At 35.3% G+C, this 22595-nt stretch overlaps 2 protein-coding genes across 3 annotated transcripts in view; one reads left to right on the forward strand and one right to left on the reverse strand.

The window, feature by feature from the left end:
- Positions 1-13673, reverse strand: part of fez1 (fasciculation and elongation protein zeta 1 (zygin I)) — a 44292-nt gene extending 30619 nt beyond the window's left edge. Inside the window, exons 1-2 of one of the 2 annotated variants that reach the window (XM_009305397.3) lie at positions 13475-13673; positions 2645-3014 (exon numbers count right to left, since the gene is read on the reverse strand). In XM_009305397.3, coding sequence (XP_009303672.1) covers positions 2645-2961 — 317 coding nt within the window. In that variant the 5' untranslated portion in view covers positions 2962-3014; positions 13475-13673. The remainder of the gene's footprint in view (positions 1-2644; positions 3015-13474) is intronic. The other variant, NM_213396.1, reaches the window with a different exon arrangement.
- Positions 1-22595, forward strand: part of foxo1b (forkhead box O1 b) — a 94101-nt gene that overhangs the window by 1114 nt on the left and 70392 nt on the right. The window contains exon 2 of the mRNA XM_073914115.1: positions 21704-21921. The gene's annotated coding sequence lies outside the window, so the exon portion shown is untranslated. The remainder of the gene's footprint in view (positions 1-21703; positions 21922-22595) is intronic.

Raw genomic sequence — 22595 nt, forward strand, 5'->3', positions numbered from 1 at the left:
CAGACAACTATTAGTATTGTAATATTTATACAAATGCCAATACTTTGTTTGTTTACCCCTCAATGACAGCCCATAGTCTCTGCTGTCAACCACATTCATCAGAACTGAATTGAATAATATATTTCCACACTCAGAAGGTATTTAGTTGACCACATACTGTAAATAATGTTTAGGCATAAATATGTCACTTTATTTTGCTTTCCTTACTTGCATAAATGTACTAATAGGGTTCTGCACCCACTAGTCCATTTTTGGGTTGGAAAAATATGCTTCAGCAAACACTATAGAATACACAAGACATCTCACTCATATCTTTTCGAATGGGTAAAAGTGTAACTTTCAATTTGGTAAATAAAGCCCCGCCTACTAGTACAGGAACTAAACATCGATTGCTAAATGGTGAAAAAAGCCTGCCTTCTAGTACAGGAGCCAATCATCGATTGCTATAGACTGGCAGTACTCTGGGGGAGGGGCTTGGAGCAGATGTGAGTTTCTGCAGATTTTAATGTGATTTGGACGTTTAGAAATAAATCTAAGGAGACAGTTGTTGTTTAATTTTATTGGTGATTCCTAATATGAAATTTAATGGTAAGCTTGGCAAGCAGTTTTGGAGAACTTGATGTTTCCCATTCAGACAGAAAACCCGAGCATACTGCCTGAGAGGTGTTTTAAAGATGGACGCCGAGTGAAATGACTTGCCTTTAAGATACTTTGGCTTCAGTCTTCATTTTTATGAAACCACAAAAACAAACTCCAACATTAGTTTTTAGGTAACAAATACAGGGCAGCATGACGGCAACAATTTTCTCTCCTTTTCACACTAATGATATTGACAGGAACGTATTATCGACAAACAAATAATTATTTTTGCGCAGTTCTTTGCACAACACCTAATAAATACTACAAAACAACTTAAAGGTGGAATTTAGGAGTTTGCACTTAGATATTGCTTGAAAATAATAGCAGGTTTGGCAGGCTGGACCAGGAGCTCAAAGATAATTGAGCCCAGGGCTCCCGCCTGGTCGATGAGCATGTAAGGGGAGTAGGAGATCAGGTAGCTCTCGAAAGCTCCCCCTGGTAAAGGAGAGAAGGGGGAGATGGGGTGGATAGGGTTTTCTTCAGAAAACGAAAATAAGGGAGTAGTTATAGCCAGGCAACTTATAGTGAGTTTGGATTAATCAGATTGGCTAACTAATGATTATAATTTAGAGACCAGCTGCGATCAATCATAACACATGCTCTTCTCAAAATTTAGTGAAACTTCATTAGTTGATTACCTTCAGATAGATTGTTTGTTATGCTGGTTGAAAGTCTCTTTACATCCTGATAGCAATCATTAAATTGTGGTCCAGCTGTATTTACGTGTATTTTAAATTCTGTGGAAGGTGTAGTACCTAGAAATGTCAAAATATATATATAATTGCATACCAAGAATTACGTCATTGGCACGTTCATGTACGCAGTTGGATGGCAGGCAAACATCAACAGCCTGCCTTTTTTTTAAAGTTTGGTATATTAATTACTAACTGCACTATAAAATGTTCTCTCTGGATCTTGGATTTGAATGGCAATTTGCAGGTTGGGACGTAGGCGTTTCAGTGCTATCGTGCTAATGTTAGCATTTTTCACAATCTTTTATTGCACCTTTAACAGTGTCTGTTAGGGCTACACAATATATATATATATATATATATATATATATATATATATATATATATATATTTTTTTTTTTTTTTTTTTTTTTTTTTTTTTTTTGCACTGATATTGCAAAGTGCAAATTTACAAAAGTCACATCGCAAGTATGCAATGTTGAGTCTGAATTATAGTTGACCAGAAGCTACAGTTTTATTTAATTATTGTATTTATACAGAATTTACACGATTCATGCTAAATAAAATGCTCTTCTTACATAGAATTTTTGTCTTGTTTCAGATAATTTTACGTTTTAAGGAAAAACTCTTAATTTTGACTTATTTCTTTGACTACAAACAAGACAAAGCAAAGTAAGAAAAGCATTTTTTGCATTAAGATTATTCAATTTCTGTCCCTTAATACTGTATGACTCGCCATAAAAGCGTAAAATCTTGTCAACTGTATTGACATCACAATATTTATCATAGAAAAATAAAATATCACAATATCAGATTTTTCCAATATTGTGCAACCCTAGTGTCTGTGGTTGTTAATTGATTACATTCGCCTCATCGATCTATCTCCATATGGACAACTTTTCTGGAGAGGTCAGTTTGATTGGTAGCTCACTTTGTACACAAAAGAGATAAGAGCAATGTAAAATCAAGGTAAAACTACATGATCCCAGTGCACTTTTCTCTTTGATTGGGTTTAGGTCAGCAGTTCACTAAGTGATCTGTAGAAGACTCGTCTTTTTGTGGACATGTACAAGAAGGACATGTATCTGAAATATACAACAAAATCTACCTGGCCTAAGTAACTCATTTCAGATTTACAAGAATGTGAATAGCACCCTCTAGTGGATGTTTCAGCTGAAATGTGCAATAACATGTACCCGGAGCAGCGTATTTTAAGTTTTGCAAAAAATATGTTCTGGGGCACATATTTCCAGTGAGCCTGGATTGCTATCTACATGTATTTGCACACTAAGAATGGATGAGATTGTGCTTACTCTTCATCCTGAAGCCTCTCCTCATCCTCCTCAGCATGTGATTGGTTGCGCACGGGTGCCAGACCTTCTGTCTTGGTGTTGTAATTGTGGAAGCACACGTTCAGCTTCTCGTCAAATTCATTGACCAGATCCTCCATGGACTTGAAGCTCATCATTTCGGAGAAGTTCTCCAGCTCGGAGAAGTCTTCACGGCACAGCGGGGCCAAGGGAATGGTTTTGTGAGGTCGACAGGGAGGCTGTTCGCATTCAAGCTCCTCCATCTTGCAGGGCCGCAGATCCTCGAATTCCTCATCCAGGCACACCAGAGGGGCCTCCATCCTGATGTCCTCGTAATCGCACTGTCACGTGGAGGATGCCGCTGGAACAATCCCTGAGTAAAAATAGGATAATCAATTCAAGTTTATTTGCAGGGCTCAACAATAAGGACTGCCCAGTGGCCCTGGGCCAGCGTAAGAGACGCTCGAGACAGTAGACAGGATTGTTACTGGCCCCTATCGGCCAGTAACAATGAGCATGTTATGTTTTTGGAACCTGGTAACAACCAGTACAGTGAAAAGATGGCAACATGGTGGCAACATCAAACTATGAGGCTAAAAGAAAACATCTGTTTCTAAAGTCGCAGACAATGACATGGGTACAAAATCAAGAAACTGAAAAAAAGAAGGAGAATAAAGTTGTCAGTTTGGCAAGCATTTTTAAAAAAAATAATTTAGATTTGCAATAAAATACCCGCATATTTTCCAAACTGCTCTTTCGTTTGCATAAAATCTTGACTTTGGCTCATTATACATTTATTAACATTTTTAAAATGTTTACATTCTAGATTCAGACACATTATTTTGCCACATTATTTAAAATATGTGGCTAAGAAATAGCTGTTCACTTTTTTTTTTTTTTTGTGGGGCCTGTGAAAATTTTGGCAGGGCAAGTAAAAATCTCAACCACTGGCCCGATTGGCCCAGTAGAAAAAATCCTTAGCGTTGAACCCTGATTTGTATGTGCCTTTCACAATAACTATCATTCCAAAGCAGCCATTTAATTTTGGAGCCAGATGAGTCTAAAAAAATATACATTTGCAGAAATAAAGCTAATTTCATTTATTTTATATAAAACAATTCACAATTACAAAATCTAATTCATAATTTCAAACCACAGTTCATAAATGCATGAATTCAATTCGTAAATTGAAATCACAAAGTGTGAATTCACAAGCAAAAATCAAGTATTTCCCCCAAATGAATTGGATGTGTGCATTTATGAATTTAGCATTTTGAATTAACAAAATTGTGTTTTGCATTAACGCATTGTGTTACACATTGAATTTTTAAATTGGAGATGCATATTTATGAGATGTGTTTTAAATTTATGAGTTGTGTTTGCAAATTTATGAGTTGTGATTTGAATTTACAGATTGGATTAGTATATTTATGAGTTGGGTTTTGAATTTACGAATTGGATTTGCAAATTTATGAGTTGCGTTTTGAATTTATGAATTGGATTTGGTATTTATGAGTTGTTTTGTAATTACTAGGGTTGGGCATCTAAGCTATAATGCCCATCCGATACGCATCTCGATACAAAGAATACGATCCGATATATTAGCGATACATTTGTGACATATTGCGATGCAACACGATACGATTCACACCCATATCGCGATACGATGCGATATTTCAGCACTAACTAATTAGATCAAGTTTATGAGATGATGTGAAAGAGGATGCTGTGCCATTGAATGAGTTTGATTATTTATAAACCAAGCAAAACCAAGACTTTTTTTTACAAACTGGCTTTTCTCTCAGAGCCAGAGTGTCAGTTTACAGTAGAGGGCCATTTTAGAACATATAGCACATATTATTTAAGTATTTTTAAGATAAACAGAATGTATAAGTGCAATATATATTAAAAAAATATGTATATATTTGCACTCTTTCAACATAAATAAAATTAGCATTGCACAACAAGAATTGTGATTTAACTTTTCAACTATGAAAACAAGTTTTACAAAGATATTTTGCCACTGATTATTCAAAACTTAAGGTCGTGAACTAGCAGTGTTATGCTGCGTTGAAACATCACTGTCACTGTAAACAACAGGCTAATAAAAATATAACAAACCAGCAATCTTCTTGCTGTGAGGTGGTCAAACTACCCACTGTGCCACTGTGACACCCAATTATTTTTATCATTATTATTATTAATATTATTATTATTATAATTAAATAAAAATTAACAGGAGGAGGTGTTTAAAACCTTCGTTCTCCGTGACACTAGGCTGAATATCTTTGCAGATGAACAATGCAATAGCATTCGTTATTGGCGTAGAGCGAGCAGAACTGTTGCGCATGGAAAAAAAAACTTTCAATGCTTTTCTCACCACTTTTGGAGCTGGTTGAAGCAGTGCGAAAGCCGGGGATGCAGAAACACTGGAAGATGCTTTCACAACAACACCGTGGCGCCGCTTCAAGTGAGATATCAGATTAGTCATACTGCCCGCGTATTTTACAGATGCGCGGCACATTTTGCAAATTGCATCTGTCCTGTCATGTCGTCCATCCTTAAATCCATAATGTTGCTTGCCATACTTTAGATTTAAAACTCAGTGGGGAATAAAATGTTTGTTTTGCTTCTCGCGCTTTCTGAGGGCGCTCCACTAGCTTCATCCGCACACCTGATACACTGAGTTGTAGTGTGTGCACATCCGCAAATCCGTTGCTAAGGCTTACTTTATGTAGGTCGATTAAATTATGCGCCAAAAACAGGTTGACAACACTTGTTAATAAATAAAAAATACATTCTATATTAAAAATATAAGCTGTATCTCGGAAAAATCGATGCATCTCGCAAAAACCGATGCATCTCGATTTGCTTCCAAAATTTCATTCATCCTCTGCTGCTCAACCGATGCACTCGCATCGTGAACGCGCATAACCGCGTATCGATACATATCGGTTAATCTTCCCATCCCTAGTAATTACAAATTGGATTTGCATATTTATAAATTGGGTTTTGAATTTTCGAATTCGATTTGCGCATTTATTAATTGTTTTAAAGTCATGAATTGTGTTTTGCATATTTTTTAATTTATGAATTGGATTTGTGTCTTTATAAATTGTGTTTTGAATTTTATGAATTGGATTTGCGTATTTATGAATTGAGTTTTGAATTTATGAACTGGATTTGGGTCCGTGTACGTTGCGTTCATTCAATTTTTGATCTTAATCGAAATTTAAAAAACGAGGAAACGGCCGTTTTTCGTTTTTTTATTTGGCTACAAAAAAATTAAATAACTGATTTTGGCTCGATTTTCTTTTTTTGGTTTAGGGTAGGAAAACGGATAAATGACTTTAAAATTCATTATCCACATGTAGGCGGTTCTGAAACGCCCATTTCCTCTGATTGGTCAATCAAATCTGGGCTCCTGACGTCGCCTTCAAAATAACAGTCCTGTAGTCTTCGTCCTCTGCGGATCAGCACACAGGCATTTAATATATTATATTTAATATATAATATATTAGCAGTATTATTAGACATTTATCATTACAATTTATCATTACTATTATAGTTCGCCGCCAAATTTGCTGCTATGCACCTGATACTGAGCAAAAGATTTGAGAGCAGCACTTGGTTTGCACGATTGTTTCCAAGCTAGGCCTATATAAGTAATAATAATAATAATAATAATTATTATTATTATATAGTTTTAATTGTTTAGTTTTTATTTTTATAGTTGTTAGCAGGGCCAGAATAAGAGTTCATTGGAACACACACACATTTTCTCTCACGCAGCAAGCCAATTCCTTTCGAGACTTTTGCTGAATTAATGTCGAGTACATATCTGTAAATTAACAGTTTTCAGTATTTTGTGATTTTTTTTTTTTTTTTTTATGTATTAATTTATATTGTCTGGGCTGGTGTTGTATATTATGCTACAAAAACTTTGTAATAAACTGTCAGTGCATTTTCTGTTATTTTATCAATTTATCTTTAGCCTATAAGCTGGACATCTTACTACAGATATGAGGGAGGCGCAGCTAGGCGCCGCGTTTCACTTTGGCAGCAGCTGCAGGTGATGAGAATGATGCAAGTAGAATCCAACTGTCAAAGAGAACGATGATCTTAATTTTTTTTTGTTTAAAATAACTGTTTAACATAATACACTAAATTTACATATCATTTGAACCACATACTAGAACATAGGCCTATGCCTGATTCATCCATTGCTTATGCATAAATTATACAAAAACATATAATTATAATTATTAATTTTTTATTTACCAAATCTGAGCTCCTGACCTCTCCGGTCTTAGTCCTCTGTGGATCAGCACCCAGGCATTTAATTATTATTATTTGATATATATTATTAGACATTTATCATTACAATTTATCATTAAAAAAAAAGTTATAGTTTGCAGCCATTTTTGCTGCTATGCACCTGATGCTGAGCAAGATTTCCGAGCACGACAGTTTTACGATTGTGATCCGCACCGAGGAAAAGGCAGATGACATAATTCGTAAAATAATAACTTTAAAATGTAAATGTTTGTAATACAGAAATTACAGTGAGCATAGGCCTATAATTAAATCCTTATTAGCAAAACAATTCATCCACAGCACTGTATAGCAGACCGGCCCTAACAAAAAAATACACTTCATATAGGCTTTTTTTGTTGGAAAGATGAGCTTTTTGGAACGAATTTTGTTTGGTATAATTTGTATACGTAAGATATCTTAATTTTAATGTATTTTTTGTTGGCCAGTTAACTACAAACAACAATATTTGAGGTCCCCTATATAGGCCTGGCTTCAGTGCCAAAACACAAAATTTTTTGTTAAATAAAATAATAATATAAATAAAATTAAAGTGAAATATTCACAGTTTCAGAGTAGCCTAAATTAAACTGTATTGGCTATTAATATCAAAATCATCCATTGCGGCTGTCAGTTTCGATTTAATTCCGTGATTTGAATGAGCCAGGACAGCCTTACAAACTCTTTGCAGCAATGAAGGTATTCCCCGGTTAACTCAGTTTGAAAAAATATACAGAATTTATATTGAAGCCTGTATGAATGCACTGATAACTGTACGGGTCTATACCACCTTAAAGGATATATTGATGTCCAAAGAATAGAAGAAGAGTAAAGAGGTCAGACACAAGTTATTATGTTTAAACAATGTATTAATTTCTTTATGATTAATGTGTAAACATAATCATCACAATACAAATCAAACAAAATAGCATTGGCCCACGTAAAGGGTAAACAATTATCACATAAGAATGACAATAATTTTAATACTGAGAAGTTGTAATATAGTGATGAAACAAGTCCCATAGTTTTAGAGAAGTCCACCTTATAAACAGGAGGTCCAGCGATCACTTCAGCAGACGATCCGTGGAAGTGATGCCATTATGCAATATTTGCCGGGATCGTATTTTCATATGCCATGAACGTATAATGTAAAATGAGGAGTTATTGTGTTAAAACAAGTTATCAGATGAAGTTAAATGTTGCTGTAATTTTTTATGCAGTTGCAGGTGATTGTGTATGTGTGTGGTTATAAAGTTATGTCAAACTCCGAAGCAAATCACACCACATCTTCTTCTCATCTGATAAGATTCAGTCAAACTGCTTGCTCTTGGAATGGTGTGGTTGTAATCTTGTTGGCTATAATTCTTTAAACTGTCGACTAAGCATCGCGATGTGCACTTGCCTTTTCCTCTGTTCCTCTTCCCTTACTGTGTCAAATACATTCATTGAACTCGCGAGCGGACCTCTAACCACGCCCACATAATAACATAACAGGTAAAGAATAAATGTACAGTTCGAAAACAGAATAATTAAACAATCTTTTGTAAAGAATTATAGATATGCAAAAACATATGCCTGAGTGCACTTACAAAACAATTAAAAATCTGCCGTCTTTGTTTTTTTTTATGAACAACATCCTCCAAACTTGTGCAGTAAACTCATTGTGAGAGATTGCGCGTGTCTGCCACGATGAAAGATTTTTATATCCAAATTTGTGCCAGTTTGTCAAGATACACATTTTTAAAACACCTTATTATTTTCAGAACGTAGATGACGTTTGCATAAGCAATGACTGATCCTATCACCTGATCCACCCGATTAAATAAAAATGTAGACTTTAGCGCTTAAAAAATACTCCCATATGTAACTCTTGTGAATTCAGGGAGTAAACTGCTGAGCTCTACAGTAAATCTATTATTAATGTAGCGTAAGTAATACATTTTAAAGTGTTGTTTTGAAATATATTTCTTTGTTATTGAAAAAAGCCAGAGAGAATGGTAAAAAAACATTTTGACTATTTAATTTTGTAATATTCAAATAAAACACAAAAGGCAGTGTTCGGAAACAGCCATATGGCCAATTAAAGTATTTCATTAATATTCGGCTGAATTTAAGCTTTTATCCTTACATGTACGCATATCCATCTATCTATCTCTCGCTTTCTCTCTTTTTTTCCTCTCTAGGCTATATAGCCTATGCACACACACACACACACACACACACACACACACACACATAAAGAAAGAGAGAGAGAGAGAGAGGCAAAGACTATAAAGGGACTTTGATATGTATTTGATACAGCAAATCTTTTGCTCAGTATCAGGTGCATAGCAGCAAATTTGGCGGCGAACTATAATAGTAATGATAAATTGTAATGATAAATGTCTAATAATACTGCTAATATATTATATATTAAATATAATATATTAAATGCCTGTGTGCTGATCCGCAGAGGACGAAGACTACAGGACTGTTATTTTGAAGGCGACGTCAGGAGCCCAGATTTGATTGACCAATCAGAGGAAATGGGCGTTTCAGAACCGCCTACATGTGGATAATGAATTTTAAAGTCATTTATCCGTTTTCCTACCCTAAACCAAAAAAAGAAAATCGAGCCAAAATCAGTTATTTAATTTTTTTGTAGCCAAATAAAAAAACGAAAAACGGCCGTTTCCTCGTTTTTTAAATTTCGTTTAAGATCAAAAATCGAATGAACGCAACGTACACGGACCGATTTGCATATTTATGAGTTGTGTTTTGATTTTACGAATTGGATATGCATATTTATGAATTTGTTTAGAATTTACGAATTGGATTTGCATATTTATGAGTTGTGTTTTAAATTTATGAATTAGATTTATGTATTTTTGAATTGTCTTTTGAATTTACTAACTTGATTTGCTTATTTATGAATTGTGTTTTGAATTTATGAATTGGATTTGCATATTTATGAATTATCTTCTAATTTATTAATTTGATTTGCATATTTATGAATTGTCTTTTAAATTTACGAATTGGATTTGCGTATTACTGAATTTTCTTTTGATTGATTTATTGATTTAATACATAAAGGTCAGAAAAAGTGGTTTTCAAGCAGTACAATAATAAGTGTAATACATGTTTGCATGTTTTTTTCTGAGCATATAAGTCATAAATATTTAAAGACATTTTTAAATAATTACCACTATTAAACATGTTTTGAATTAACAAAATAAATGTGAATTGAGTATGAATCTTATTTTGTAAATGAATTATTTTTTAAACTGATCTGGTTCCATATTCAATACCTCAAAATAAATGCCATACTCAAACAAAGCTCACTTCTCTTAAACAGCTGAAAATGAATTTAAATATGTTTATATTGAGTTATATAAGTATGAGCAGTATGAGTTATATAACAGTGACTGCCTCAGAAGCAGGAACATTTTGTGAAGCTTATCAACTATGAATATTTAGACTATAAAATAGGGTTTCTCTCAGATGACATCTCATTAAATTAATTTCGTTCTCTTCCACTAAGCAAGCGTGGAGCACCAGTGACTGCATTTCGCTCAAGAAGACTGAAAGTAATTGTGTTTAATCTGGGTAACGGTTGATTCAGCAGAACCTCTGGGAGTTTTCCCCAATAAATACTGGGACTGTGCTGTAGCCAAAGTCAGACAGCAATTATAGCTGGTGCTCATTCAGATTCACTCTCTAAAACAAATGAAAAAGAGTCAACGAGAAAGTACATTAGCATTAGCATTTTCTCTGCAGCCATTAGTGCTTTATAAAACTCTATATTGATTTAATGCATGAAGGTCAAAGAAAATTGGTTTTCCAGCAGTAAAATAATAAGTGTAATACATCTTTACATTTTTTACTTTATTTTTTTAAAATCAAATAAATAAATATTGAGCACCATTATTTAAATATGTTTATTTAATTTAAATAATTACAATTATTCACAGTAGACAGTGTAAGTAGGAGTAAAAAAAGTAAGAGAAGTATAACTTGCTTATATACCAAATATTTTATGCATATTTAGAACAAGTATTATCTGCTTTCATATTAAAAGACTTTATTTAAGGCTCACAAAGAAGCCTCGAAATAAAAATAAAAAGTAAATAATTAAATGTTTCCTATCTATCCTTAAAAACTCAAGGTCTTGCCTGTTTGTCAATCTTTTAGTCTTTTCAAGAGTTCACACTTAGCTGATGATTGATAATAAAGCTAGTTTGGCGTGCTGTCCCGGGAGAGAGCCCTGAGCTTATAAGATCCTCGAGCCCTGGGCTCCCTCCCGTTGCAAGGCGAGAGGGGAGTTTGAGCTCAGGCAGATCTCAATGACTCCCCCTCTTACTTGTTTTAGCAGAGTATAGCTAAAGTATTTGGATTAATTGTTTAGAGTGCTTGTTTTTGAACTGTGGGAGGAAACCGGAGGACCCGGGGAAAACCCACGCGACCACGGGGAGAACGAGCAAACTCCGCACAGAAATGCCGTCTGGTTTGGAAAGGAATTAAACCAGGGGCATTCTTGCTGTGAGGCAACAGCGCTAAAAGGAGAGAAAGTAGGGTTGGGGGGGGGGGGGGGGGGGGGGGGTTCTTCAAGACAAAGGTATTGAGATGAGAAAAGTCTAGTTATTTATAGTGAGTTAAGGATCGTCTGATAGGATAATCAGTCATTAGCTAAAGTTGGAACAGCTGTGAACAATCACAAGCACGTGATCCTCTCGAAATTTGTTTATAAATAAACTTGACTTAAAATATAATTAAATACGATCGCTTATTTATATTTACTCACAGAATAGGTACGTCATGTCACCGAATGACAGTGGAGCATTATCTTACCTGTATTTTAACATTTATTCAAATTTTTTATTTTGGCAACATAGTAGATTTTTGACATATGTGTAAACTGTTATGTAAATATACAGTGCATGTGATGCATTCAAAAAGGGAAATCTTGTCTTTAAAGCATTATTATTTAATTCACCAAACAATACTGGATTCACGGTTGCTCATTAATCAGCCTTACAACAAGAAGGTCGCTAGATCAGTTGGCATTTCTGTGTGGAATTTGCATGTTCTTCCCGTGTTGGCATGGCTTTCCTCCACGTGCTCCGACAGTCGAAAGACTTGCGCTGTAGGTGAATTGAATAAACTAAATTTGCCGTAGTGTATGTGTGTGAATGAGTGTTGTATGGATGTTTTCCGGTACTGGGTTGCAGCTGGAAGGGCATCCGCTGTGTTAAACATATGCTGGATAAGTTGGCAGTTCATTCCGCTGTGGTGACCCCTGATGAATAAAGGGACTAAGCCAAAGGAAAATGAATGAATGAACACCTTCATAATACTATGGTGTTATTTTATCTACATGGCTGATTCCCAAAACAACCTCTATTTACATTCTGATCAGGCCAAGATGACTTCCAAGAATCGATTTAATCTTTAAAATGCATTGCATTGATTCATGCATTGAAATGAACAAGTTCGGGGTACATATAACATCCACCCATTACAGTTCACACCTCCTTTTTTGTCCTGTCAACTGACAGTTGCTGTGAATGAGCACAAAGGCTTTATCAGGCTTAGAGTCAGGCTGTAAAAGGATCAAAATCCATTTAAAACAGGCTTGCGTAAGCTTTTACCCCAACATTACATTAGTCAGCAAAGTGCCATTCCACTAAAACACTGTCTGTGCCATGTCAGAATTATTGTTATGACCTTTCCCACTCCCTAGTTTTTGTGGATGCGCATTGATTTGTTTGTCTGCCATGCATTAGTCTGCGTCTATGATGAGAACCAGATAAAAAAAATCGGACTATTGTTAATGCAACGTTACAGTGATAAACCGCTTCCCCTTATTCACATTTCCTGGGGATGGGTGTGTGAAATTGAGCAGGAGTTTAAATAGCATATTGACCCCAAATCAATCGATGAAACACAAATTGTACCAATGGAATAGAACTATTTTTGCTGTGGGACATCCACTGAGGATGACGTCACAGAATTGTGCATCACATTCATAATGATAAGACAAAAAACTGTGAGAGGTATTTCTGAAATTGAGAATTATTTGTGAATGTAAGATGAATTTTTTGAGTGCCGGTGTGACCTGTGTTGTGCAATATCAGCCGTGTTATTAGACAAGATGAACTGACAAGCCATGATGGGAAGAAATATGGCCGATCACATCATAAAGCATGGCAGAGATGAAATACAACATCACACCGAATCAGATCTGGTGGACTAATTTTTCAAGCATATCTTTAGGTAACACCACATGGATAAAAATTCATATTTTGGAATAATAATACAGAAGGAATATGTTAAAATAAAATGTTAAAAATAAATCAATAATTGGAAATAAATCTGCACAGAAAGAAAAAAGAAGAAGAAAAAATAGAAATGGATGGAAGCAGAATGAACAGAGATCAAGGTTACCCCATAAATCCTGAAGGGAATAATGGGAAAACAATGGCAGGATGGAGACGATGGAGTGATGGAGGATAGGAAAAAAAAGAGGGAGGAACAAATTACCTGCAGAAGAATCTCTCCTTCTGTATCTGGGTTGAAAAAAGCCCCTCCTATTCCGATATAGTCAGAGTGAATCCACCATCAGTCAGGATGAAAGAACACAGTCATTCCCATCACAAACACGCAAGCTGGAGTCGTGATGGCCGCCCGGCTCCCTGTTCTAGTCCACGGCGTCTTGTCTAAGCCAGCCGAGGCTCAGAGTGTTGTTTTCTGAGCATTAAGCAGCAGTCGTCCTGTCGTCTCCTCCACAGAGCCTGCGCACTGACGGATGGATTCCCCCTCCCCCTTCTGCTCTCCTCATGCACCTCTCTCTCCGCCCACTTTCCCCTCCCGCTGCCAGGAGCCAAATCCCTGCATATTCATGAGGATGGAGGAAAGAAAAAACTGTACGAAGGCTTTATTCGCACCTTGAACCCGCTTGTCATCAGCCACATCGGGGGTCTCCTGGCAGGATCTATTCTCATTACGCCTCAAAGCACGCTCAAGGGATTTTCAGTGAGAACGCTGGGCCTAACAACATGAACGCCGGCTCCTTACTGTCAATCATTTGCTATTGAAATGAAGGCTATAAATCTGGCAGGATTGTATGGCTGTATAGAGTGGTTATATAGCATAGCCATGGTCTAAAAAGTCAGAAACGATTATGATTTATTTATTAATGTAATAATTTTTTGCATTTTATATATGTATTGTAGTTTTTATAATCATTTATGACTAGTGGAACAGCTTATGTAATATTATTAACCCTCTGGTGGGTTAATAATTTTTAAACAAAAAAAGTAGATCGCTTACCATATCTGAATGCTACAAAATTCTAATTTAATTGTTTAAAAGGGTAAATGGTGCTAAAATATGTAAAACTTGTGCTGTTTGTGGTTAAAAATGCCTACATTGGAAACTAATAATTTCACATTGCAGAAATATGGGGTACTGCACCCAAATTAAAATGATATGGAAAGCCAATTAACCTTAAATATTAAGATATTAACCTTACATCAGAAAGCAAATTCTTGAGCATTATTATTTATTTTTCTTTTATTAAAACACATTTATGACGCCAACCACAGAACACTTTTTGAGGTGTCATAATCCTGGACCAGGCTGTATCTTGAGCAGATGCTGTGACGGTCATGGAGGAGTGGAGACTCAGTAACCGACGAGTCTCTGCATTGATCCCGTGTGTAAGCCTGACCACCTGCCGGTGAAGTTCTTGCATCTGCAGCTTCTCCACGATGGGCATCCAGCGTTCTTCAGGTCTCCAGGTTCCTCTGCCGCCTAGACTGCAGCTCTGCATGAAAAGTTTGGCCAGAGCAGAAATGGTTTCTCTCAAGATTTTTTTCCCCTTAACTTTCAGCAATAGGTGAAGTTTATTCCTTGCCCCTGTTGCCACTGGCTTGCTTGGTTTGGTAATGGTGAAGCAGCGCATCCATGGATTTGCTCTTCAGTGTTTGGACTTTCAGCAGTGAAAATGAACCCACACTGAACTGAACTAAATTGAACTTTAACTCTGAAAACTGGACTCACACAGTTTCATTTTCAGTTTACTAGAACTTCTGTGTTAAGCTGTTTTTAAATCTGCATTGTAAAAGCGCTATAGAAAATATATAAAATGTAGCTACTGCATGAATATAGTTCACTATCATAAAATAACATATGTGAAATAAATATCAAATTTGGTCCAAAAGTTGGAGACTGATGAATGCTTCTAATTTGTCATTGATAAATTTGATATCACAAAGTTAAAAAGGTAAAATTGCATATATTTAAATATTAAAATTTACACTTAATTAGTAAGTTTAGTAAATTGCTAAATACTACATAGTTCTCCATTATATCAGTAACATTGTTAGGTGAATGTTTTGTAAATTTAATTGTGCATTTATTCTTATTCTTATAATTATTATTATTTTTTGGTTGTTAAGTCATGACGTATGAAATACTGTTTCGGAAAATATTCATTTATGACATATCACCCACTTTTTAGTCATATCACCCATTAAAGGGAATTTTACATAAAATTATGGTGTACACAACAGTCTCTGGGCTTGCTGCATCACAAATACCAAAATTTAAAGTTTCTGGCCATCATCAACAAGCCAATACTAATAAATTACCTTCAATTGTCTTAATCTTTAAAAAAATATTAGTTTATCAAATAGTTTATCAACATTTTTTAAGGAACATTATTCTATCTCAAAATGAGTATCATTTTTTAGATGTACATTTGAATGCTACATATTATAATGATCATAATCTTGTAGTGTAATCTAGAGTTACAGTGTAGATAATAGAATGATACACTCTAAAACGCTCAGTTGTTGTACACCAACATTGGGTCAAATATGGACAAACCCAACGTGTAGTCAAATTTTTCAATGAAATTTAATTACACTTTTTAACCTAATAGTTGGTTTTGTCAATATTTAATCCAACATTAAGTTTAAACAACCCACAGTTTTTAGTGTGTAAGCCATACATACACTGTTAACAATTTTCCATGGAATCTACAGCAACTACTGTAAATCATTTACAGCAAAAATATTGTATTTACATTTAAAGCACCATTTATCTTGCTGTATATGTAAGAATTGTATGTATATCTTTACTGTATAGCAGTGATTTTCACAATGCATTAAAATACAGTAACATACTACAGAACTGGCCTACGGTAAAATACAGTTCATATTACTGTTAAATACTGTCCAATTTACTAAAAAAAATATAAATATTTGACATCTACAGTAAATTGGCCTGAATTTTAATTGGTATATAAGACACCCAAAACCTGATATTTCCAAATGCATGTTATTTAATCACAGATCGTCACCTCTACAGGCTATTAGACTGTTTCGTTGCAGCTACAGATTTCTCTGACTCTGCAGGCCATCCAGTCAGAAAGACAGAGCAACGCAGCCAAGGCAAAGACCTTGGTTTTATCGGACCTGATGGGGCATGAAGAGCTCATTTAGTCTGGTCATAGTATCACCCATCCGCCCTCTACGTAACACAGACCCACACCTCCCATGTGTTACGCCACTCTCCCTGCTGCCCTTAATCCTTCACGGCTCTTAATCGGCATCTCAGCCTTTAAAAAGACCCATACAGTTAGAGACGCTATCCTGCATGAGTGTGTCTGCATGCATACAAGCTGCTCAAAATTGGCTTGCCATATTCCAAGGATTAGCATCTGATTTTGTGGATTACAGACAATGCTTTCGCGGTTTTGAGCAGATGACTGTGAGAAACAACAAATGTGCAGCACACGCTGCATTAACAGAGCTCAGGATGTCCAGTCCTTATATAGTAAAGCTTCCTGTCTATGTGGCCAGATTTATTTAGAAATGCAAAACTGCGCTTGAAGCATTGCGGCGTGACTGAAATACCGATCTAAGCTTATACATGCTTAATTATTTCTGGCTGCTTGAATTTGAACTGCTCATACTTTAAAAGTAACCCTGGGTAATTAGACTTGAATGGCTTAATTTATTCTAAATGTTGTTTCTTATACTGAAATATAGAGGAAAGCCATGAAAGATTAATGTTATTTTAAAAAAATCCATGTCCATTCTGTATTATGGGAGGTGCAATTACTTTAGGTGTGCAGTACTTGATGTCAGTTGCATTCTGTGAACTAATGGTATTGCCTGTTTCTATATTTACCACAATACTGTACAACTCTCAAGACAAAAATGAAAAAGCCTCTGGTGCTGTTCAGCCATATTTAGCCCAATTTTCTTTACTGAATCTAAATGGTAAACTTACACACACAAAAAAAGTGGTTCTTCAGTGAATACGAATGTAGGAGCCATATTACTAATTATTTTCATTTGTACTAAATAGTTTATTTAAAATGATGTTGTGCATTTGTTAACATTGTTTATTTCTCTGAATGTGCCCTCTAGAGGTGTCACAATCACCAGCAATCCAGCTTTTGGAGATCGCTGGAGAACTACAAATCTGCCACTTTTATGAACTACAGACCCCATTATGCACTTCACTCACACACCTGGCCCAGGTTTCCCCTGATTGCAAACACACAGTAGAAGCTGTTCAGGTTTAATCAAACAGACTATGAACAGAACAAACACACACATTGTTGCTGAGTCTTAGATACTGTAAGTGAGCATTTCCTAGCTTTTTTCCTTGTCTTGCCTTTCGTGTTTTTTTGGCCCTTGTTTGATTTACTCTTATCGTTGTTTAGCTGCCTGTCTTGATCATTCGCCTGTATTAGCTATTATTTCTTTTAATTTTTACAAATCTCTCAGTAAAACATCTACAAACTTATAAAACTGATCCGAGGTCAGGTAAAAACTATGAAACATGTTCAGTGATTGGCCACTAGGGGGCGATCTGAATAAAGCTGCATGATGCATGCGGATTTTATGATATTCGTCCCCAAGTGCAGAACGATTCAATTGTTGAAATGTTTCGAAGCTTTCTTGATCTAACGAAGCCTCGTTTTTTGAAATCACATGACCTTTGCCAATTTAATACGCGCTGCAAAATAACTGAATCAATTAAAAAAAATTCATAAGTGGACTTAAAGTTATTTGTTTGTTTTATGTTGTTATTTAGTTTATTTTCTTTTTTTGTATACACATAAACTTGTAGGAGTGGCACAGTGGCTCAGTGGTTAGCGCTGTCGCCTTAAAGCAAGAAGGTTGCTGGTTCGAGTCCTGGCTGGACCAGGTGGCATTTCTGTGTGGAGTTTGCATGTTCTCACTGTGTTTGTTTAGGTTTTCTCCGGGTCCTCCTCAATCCAAGGACATGCACTATAGGTGAATTGAATAAACTAAATTGGCCATAGTGTATGATTGCATGTGTGAATGCGAGCGAGTATGGGTGTTTCCCAGTACTGGGTTGCAGCTGGAAGGGCATCAGCTGTGTAAAACATAGGCTGGGATAGTTGGTGGTTTGTTCCACTGTGCTGACCCATAATTAATAAAGGGACTAAGCCGAAGGAATAAACTTATGAAGCATCAAATCTTTTTTTGGGTCCATCCATTGTGCTTTGCACTCGTCAGATCATTGATCCCGAAATAGTCGAGCTTTTGTTATTTGCACTCAGATATGTCAAAATTGGAAACAAATTGGAAACTAACAGACATTTAAAAAATGATTTATGTTATTTTAAAAGAAAATCTAATTTATTTTGGTCATTATTTAAGGTGCACATTGTGTAATGCCAGATGGTTGCACTTGGCTCTACTGGCACTGCCTGTTGCTATTTTTATCACAACACAACCCAGAAAATATCATAGCTACTGATATGATGCCACATTGTGCCGCCTCTGATTTTGATTGTAAAGGGCAAAACCAGAAGCGATATAAGTCTTCACTACTATCTATACATGTGTATTTATATATTTTTGTTGATACAGCTTGTTGGCTGCATACAGTATGCATGTGCCTCTGCTTTTGTCTACAGACTTCAAACCATGTGAGTCCATTAATGGTTAATAAAGAGGAGGAGAGAGCAGAAAGTAACAATAGTGGGTCTTGTGGAAGGGGGAGGAATTTTCTGCAAAGCTCAAAGACAAATATGACATCATCTCCAATGGGAGTGTCAATCATTGTCTAATGCATTCAACAATTACAGGACTGTTAGATCACAAATCAGCCTATTTGCATCGTCAAAGACACAGTGTTTTGATGCAAAAACCCAGTCAAAACATTCTTTTCAAAGCAAAATTGTCTGTCTTGACGGCGGGACAAAAACACTGCTTTTTTTAAAACCTGTTTTGTGTGTTTAGCTTATCCATTTTAATTTTTTCAGGCTAATGTAAAGAAAAGCATCCAAAACACACTTAAGTATTTTTGTATCATACTTTATGAATTTGTCTTCTCAATTTCTTGATTTCTGCTCCACTGAGCCATAAAATTCCACTTCAACAACACGTATACACCAAATACCAGATTTATTAATCTCTATATTCAGTTTATTTTTTGCCTGATTATATACATTTTATTCTACAAGTAAAATTGTAAAAATTGCATTTAATGATTAAATCTACAATTGTCATGCTGTTTACATTATTTTATGAATTATAGAGCATAAATAAGTTCCCCACTATAAGTACTACTCTTTTTTTTATTGTTCAAGTAGAAAATAAAGAAAGAAAGAAAGAAAAAAGAAAGAATTTTGAACCTGATTTGATTGAAAGTTCAGAAATGTATGCAAATTAGCACTTATTTAAATGAGCTAATTTTAACCAGCACATATTTTTTTAAAGATGTCTCATTTGCATTTTCAAGCATTTCTATTAAAAAACTGGTCATTAAAAATAGGCATAGAATTCAAAATGGAATCAATCAGCTGGGGAAAATATATTGATATATATATATATATATATATATATATATATATATATATATATATATATATATATATATATATATATATATATAAAAAAAAATATATATATATATATATATATATATATATATATATATATATAAATATATATATATATATATATATATATATATATATATATATATATATATATATATATATATATATATATATATATATATATATATATATATATAAATTGCATATTATTATTTGGACAACATGGTGGCTCAGTGGTTAACATTGTTGCCTCACAGCAAGAAGGTTGCTGGTTCAAGCCCCAGCTGGACCAGGGGTCTGTTCTTCGTACCTCGCTTAAATGATCTCAGATTATTTGGCAGTTCCTGGATCTTTTGATCTTGATAACTGATCTCTCGCTAATTTGGTTCTTCAAACAAGTTCGCGAATTAGATTAGAATGTCTGGATAAACTGATCTGAGATCGCTGTGTGTGTTGTGAAGGACAGATCTATCGATCCTAGAAATCATGATCAGCAATGCAACGATTGGCTGACGGCACAGCAGCGTAATGACATCATCTGATAATTATTCAATTATCCATGTGAGCAAAATTACATCAAATTAGCAGTAAATGGTTTGTTAAATATGACACGCGATAACCTTCCACATTTGTTGTGAGCTGCAGGCTTTACACTTTCATGTGTCAAGAGTATTCATCATGTATTTCAATGCAAATCAGTGTATTTAGTTCCACATTTAGAAAAGATTTTTTTTATAATAGTATCTGTTTTTTAATCGGTGTATAAAGAATAACTGGTTGTTTACAAAAGCATTTTCATATTGGTAAAGGCGTCTGCAACTTTTGTGAAGCATCACTGGCATATTAACTGTCAAAACATGTTTATGACTGCATAAATGTATTATTGCTTTAAAAAAAAGTCACATATTCTGCATTTCTATTATACACAATTTGTACTAAAGCGTTCTAAAAAGTTCATACCAATAAGTTTTCTCTTTGCACCACCAGGTGGCAGTCTTTGTTCATTTCGAGGGTGCAGATTGCATACGTTTTATTAATATGTATAACTTTATTTATTTTATTAATGACTTTAACTTTATATATATATAGTTAAAAAATATGTACCATTTTCCCAAGTGTATATAACTACTACTGTAAGAAAATATCAGAATTCGGAACAGGATTAGATCGGCTCAGTTCAAGCAAAGTAAGTATGATCTTTGCTTGAACTGACCTGATCTAATCCTGTTTATATGAATTGAACCTGCTCCTGATCAGGTTTGACCTAGCAGAACTGTTGCCATGACAACAACTCTCGGATCAGCTTTGAAGAACGAAACGATCCTGGATCATGTCTAATCGTCAATATCCAAATCCAGCTAACTGAGTAATCCACGTACGAAGAACGGACCCCAGTTGGCGTTTCTGTGTGGAGTTTGCATGTTTTCCCTGTGTTTGCGTGTGTTTCCTCTGAGTGCTCCGGTTTCCCCAACAGTCCAAAGACATGCGCTACATGTGAATTGAATAAGCTAAATTGGTGTGTATGTGTGTGTGAATGAGTATTGTAGGGATGTTTCCCAGTACTGGGTTGCAGCTGGAAGGGCATCCGCTGTGTAAAACAGAACTTCCACCCCTAATGAATAAAGGGACTAAGCCAAAGAAAAATGAATGAATGAATGAACATTAGTATTTGTTTACCCCATTTACCTGCAGTGTCCAACAATAATAATCAAAAAATATAAAATTCACTGATGATGTCATTCCTTGTATTTAAACGTTAGCTTTCCATGCTTGTTACATTATGTGCCGTCGTATTCAACGAGCTAAGATGAAAAACGGGATGCACACACAATGACCTGGTTTGCTGTGCTCTCTCTCTCTCTCTCTCTCTCTCGCAGATGCAGCTCTGCTTTTCTCCACAATACAGTGAAAAGACTGGAGTGACGGAGGCCCCATCGCCATGGTAACCGGGGCTGAGCAGCTGAGTATTGCGTTTGGAGCCGTTGCCGTGGTTATTGGTGAAGGATTGGAGCTGGACCATTCGCTGAACGCCTCCAAACACTGAACAGCAATGGAGAGAGAGCCATGTGGACGGCGGATTTATCAAGCTAACACGGTGCTGCAGTTGACATTTAATATTTATGCTGGGATAGGAATTACTGTTTGTTGACCAAATAAACCTACAATTCTTTTTGAAAAGCGAGATTTTTCCCCCCGCTTGCCATTGTGACTTTTGACCAAAAATATGTATGATAAAAATGATAACAATAATAATAAGAAGAATTTTTTTTATTTCTTAATATTATAAATGGCATATGAAATGTTTAATCATGAAACAATTAAACCATGCATTTAATTACTTGTTTGATTAAAAATATAAATTTTTATGGAAAATTACAAACAGTAATAACAACAAATGAATAGGCGATGCAGTGGCGCAGTAGGTAGTGCTGTCGCCTCACACCAAGAAGGTCCCTGGTTCGAGCCTCGGCTGGCTCAGTTGGCGTTTCTGTGTGGAGTTTCCATGTTCTCCTTGCGTACGCGTGGGTTTCCTCTTTGGTGCTCCGGTGTCCCCCACAGTCCAAAGACATGCGGTACAGGTGAATTGGGTAGGCCGAATTGTACAAATGAATAGTAATAACAAAATAATAATAATAAACATTGCTGTTTTCTGACCTTAACATAGCACATTAATGTATAGAATTTTGTATTGTCATTGAGAGACTAACATAAAAATTATATATAATATTAGTACATTTACAGTAATAATATAAGTGTTTTCTTAATAAC

Source organism: Danio rerio, chromosome 10 (genome assembly GCF_049306965.1).
Source record: "Danio rerio strain Tuebingen ecotype United States chromosome 10, GRCz12tu, whole genome shotgun sequence".
Taxonomy (NCBI): Eukaryota; Metazoa; Chordata; class Actinopteri; order Cypriniformes; family Danionidae; genus Danio; species Danio rerio.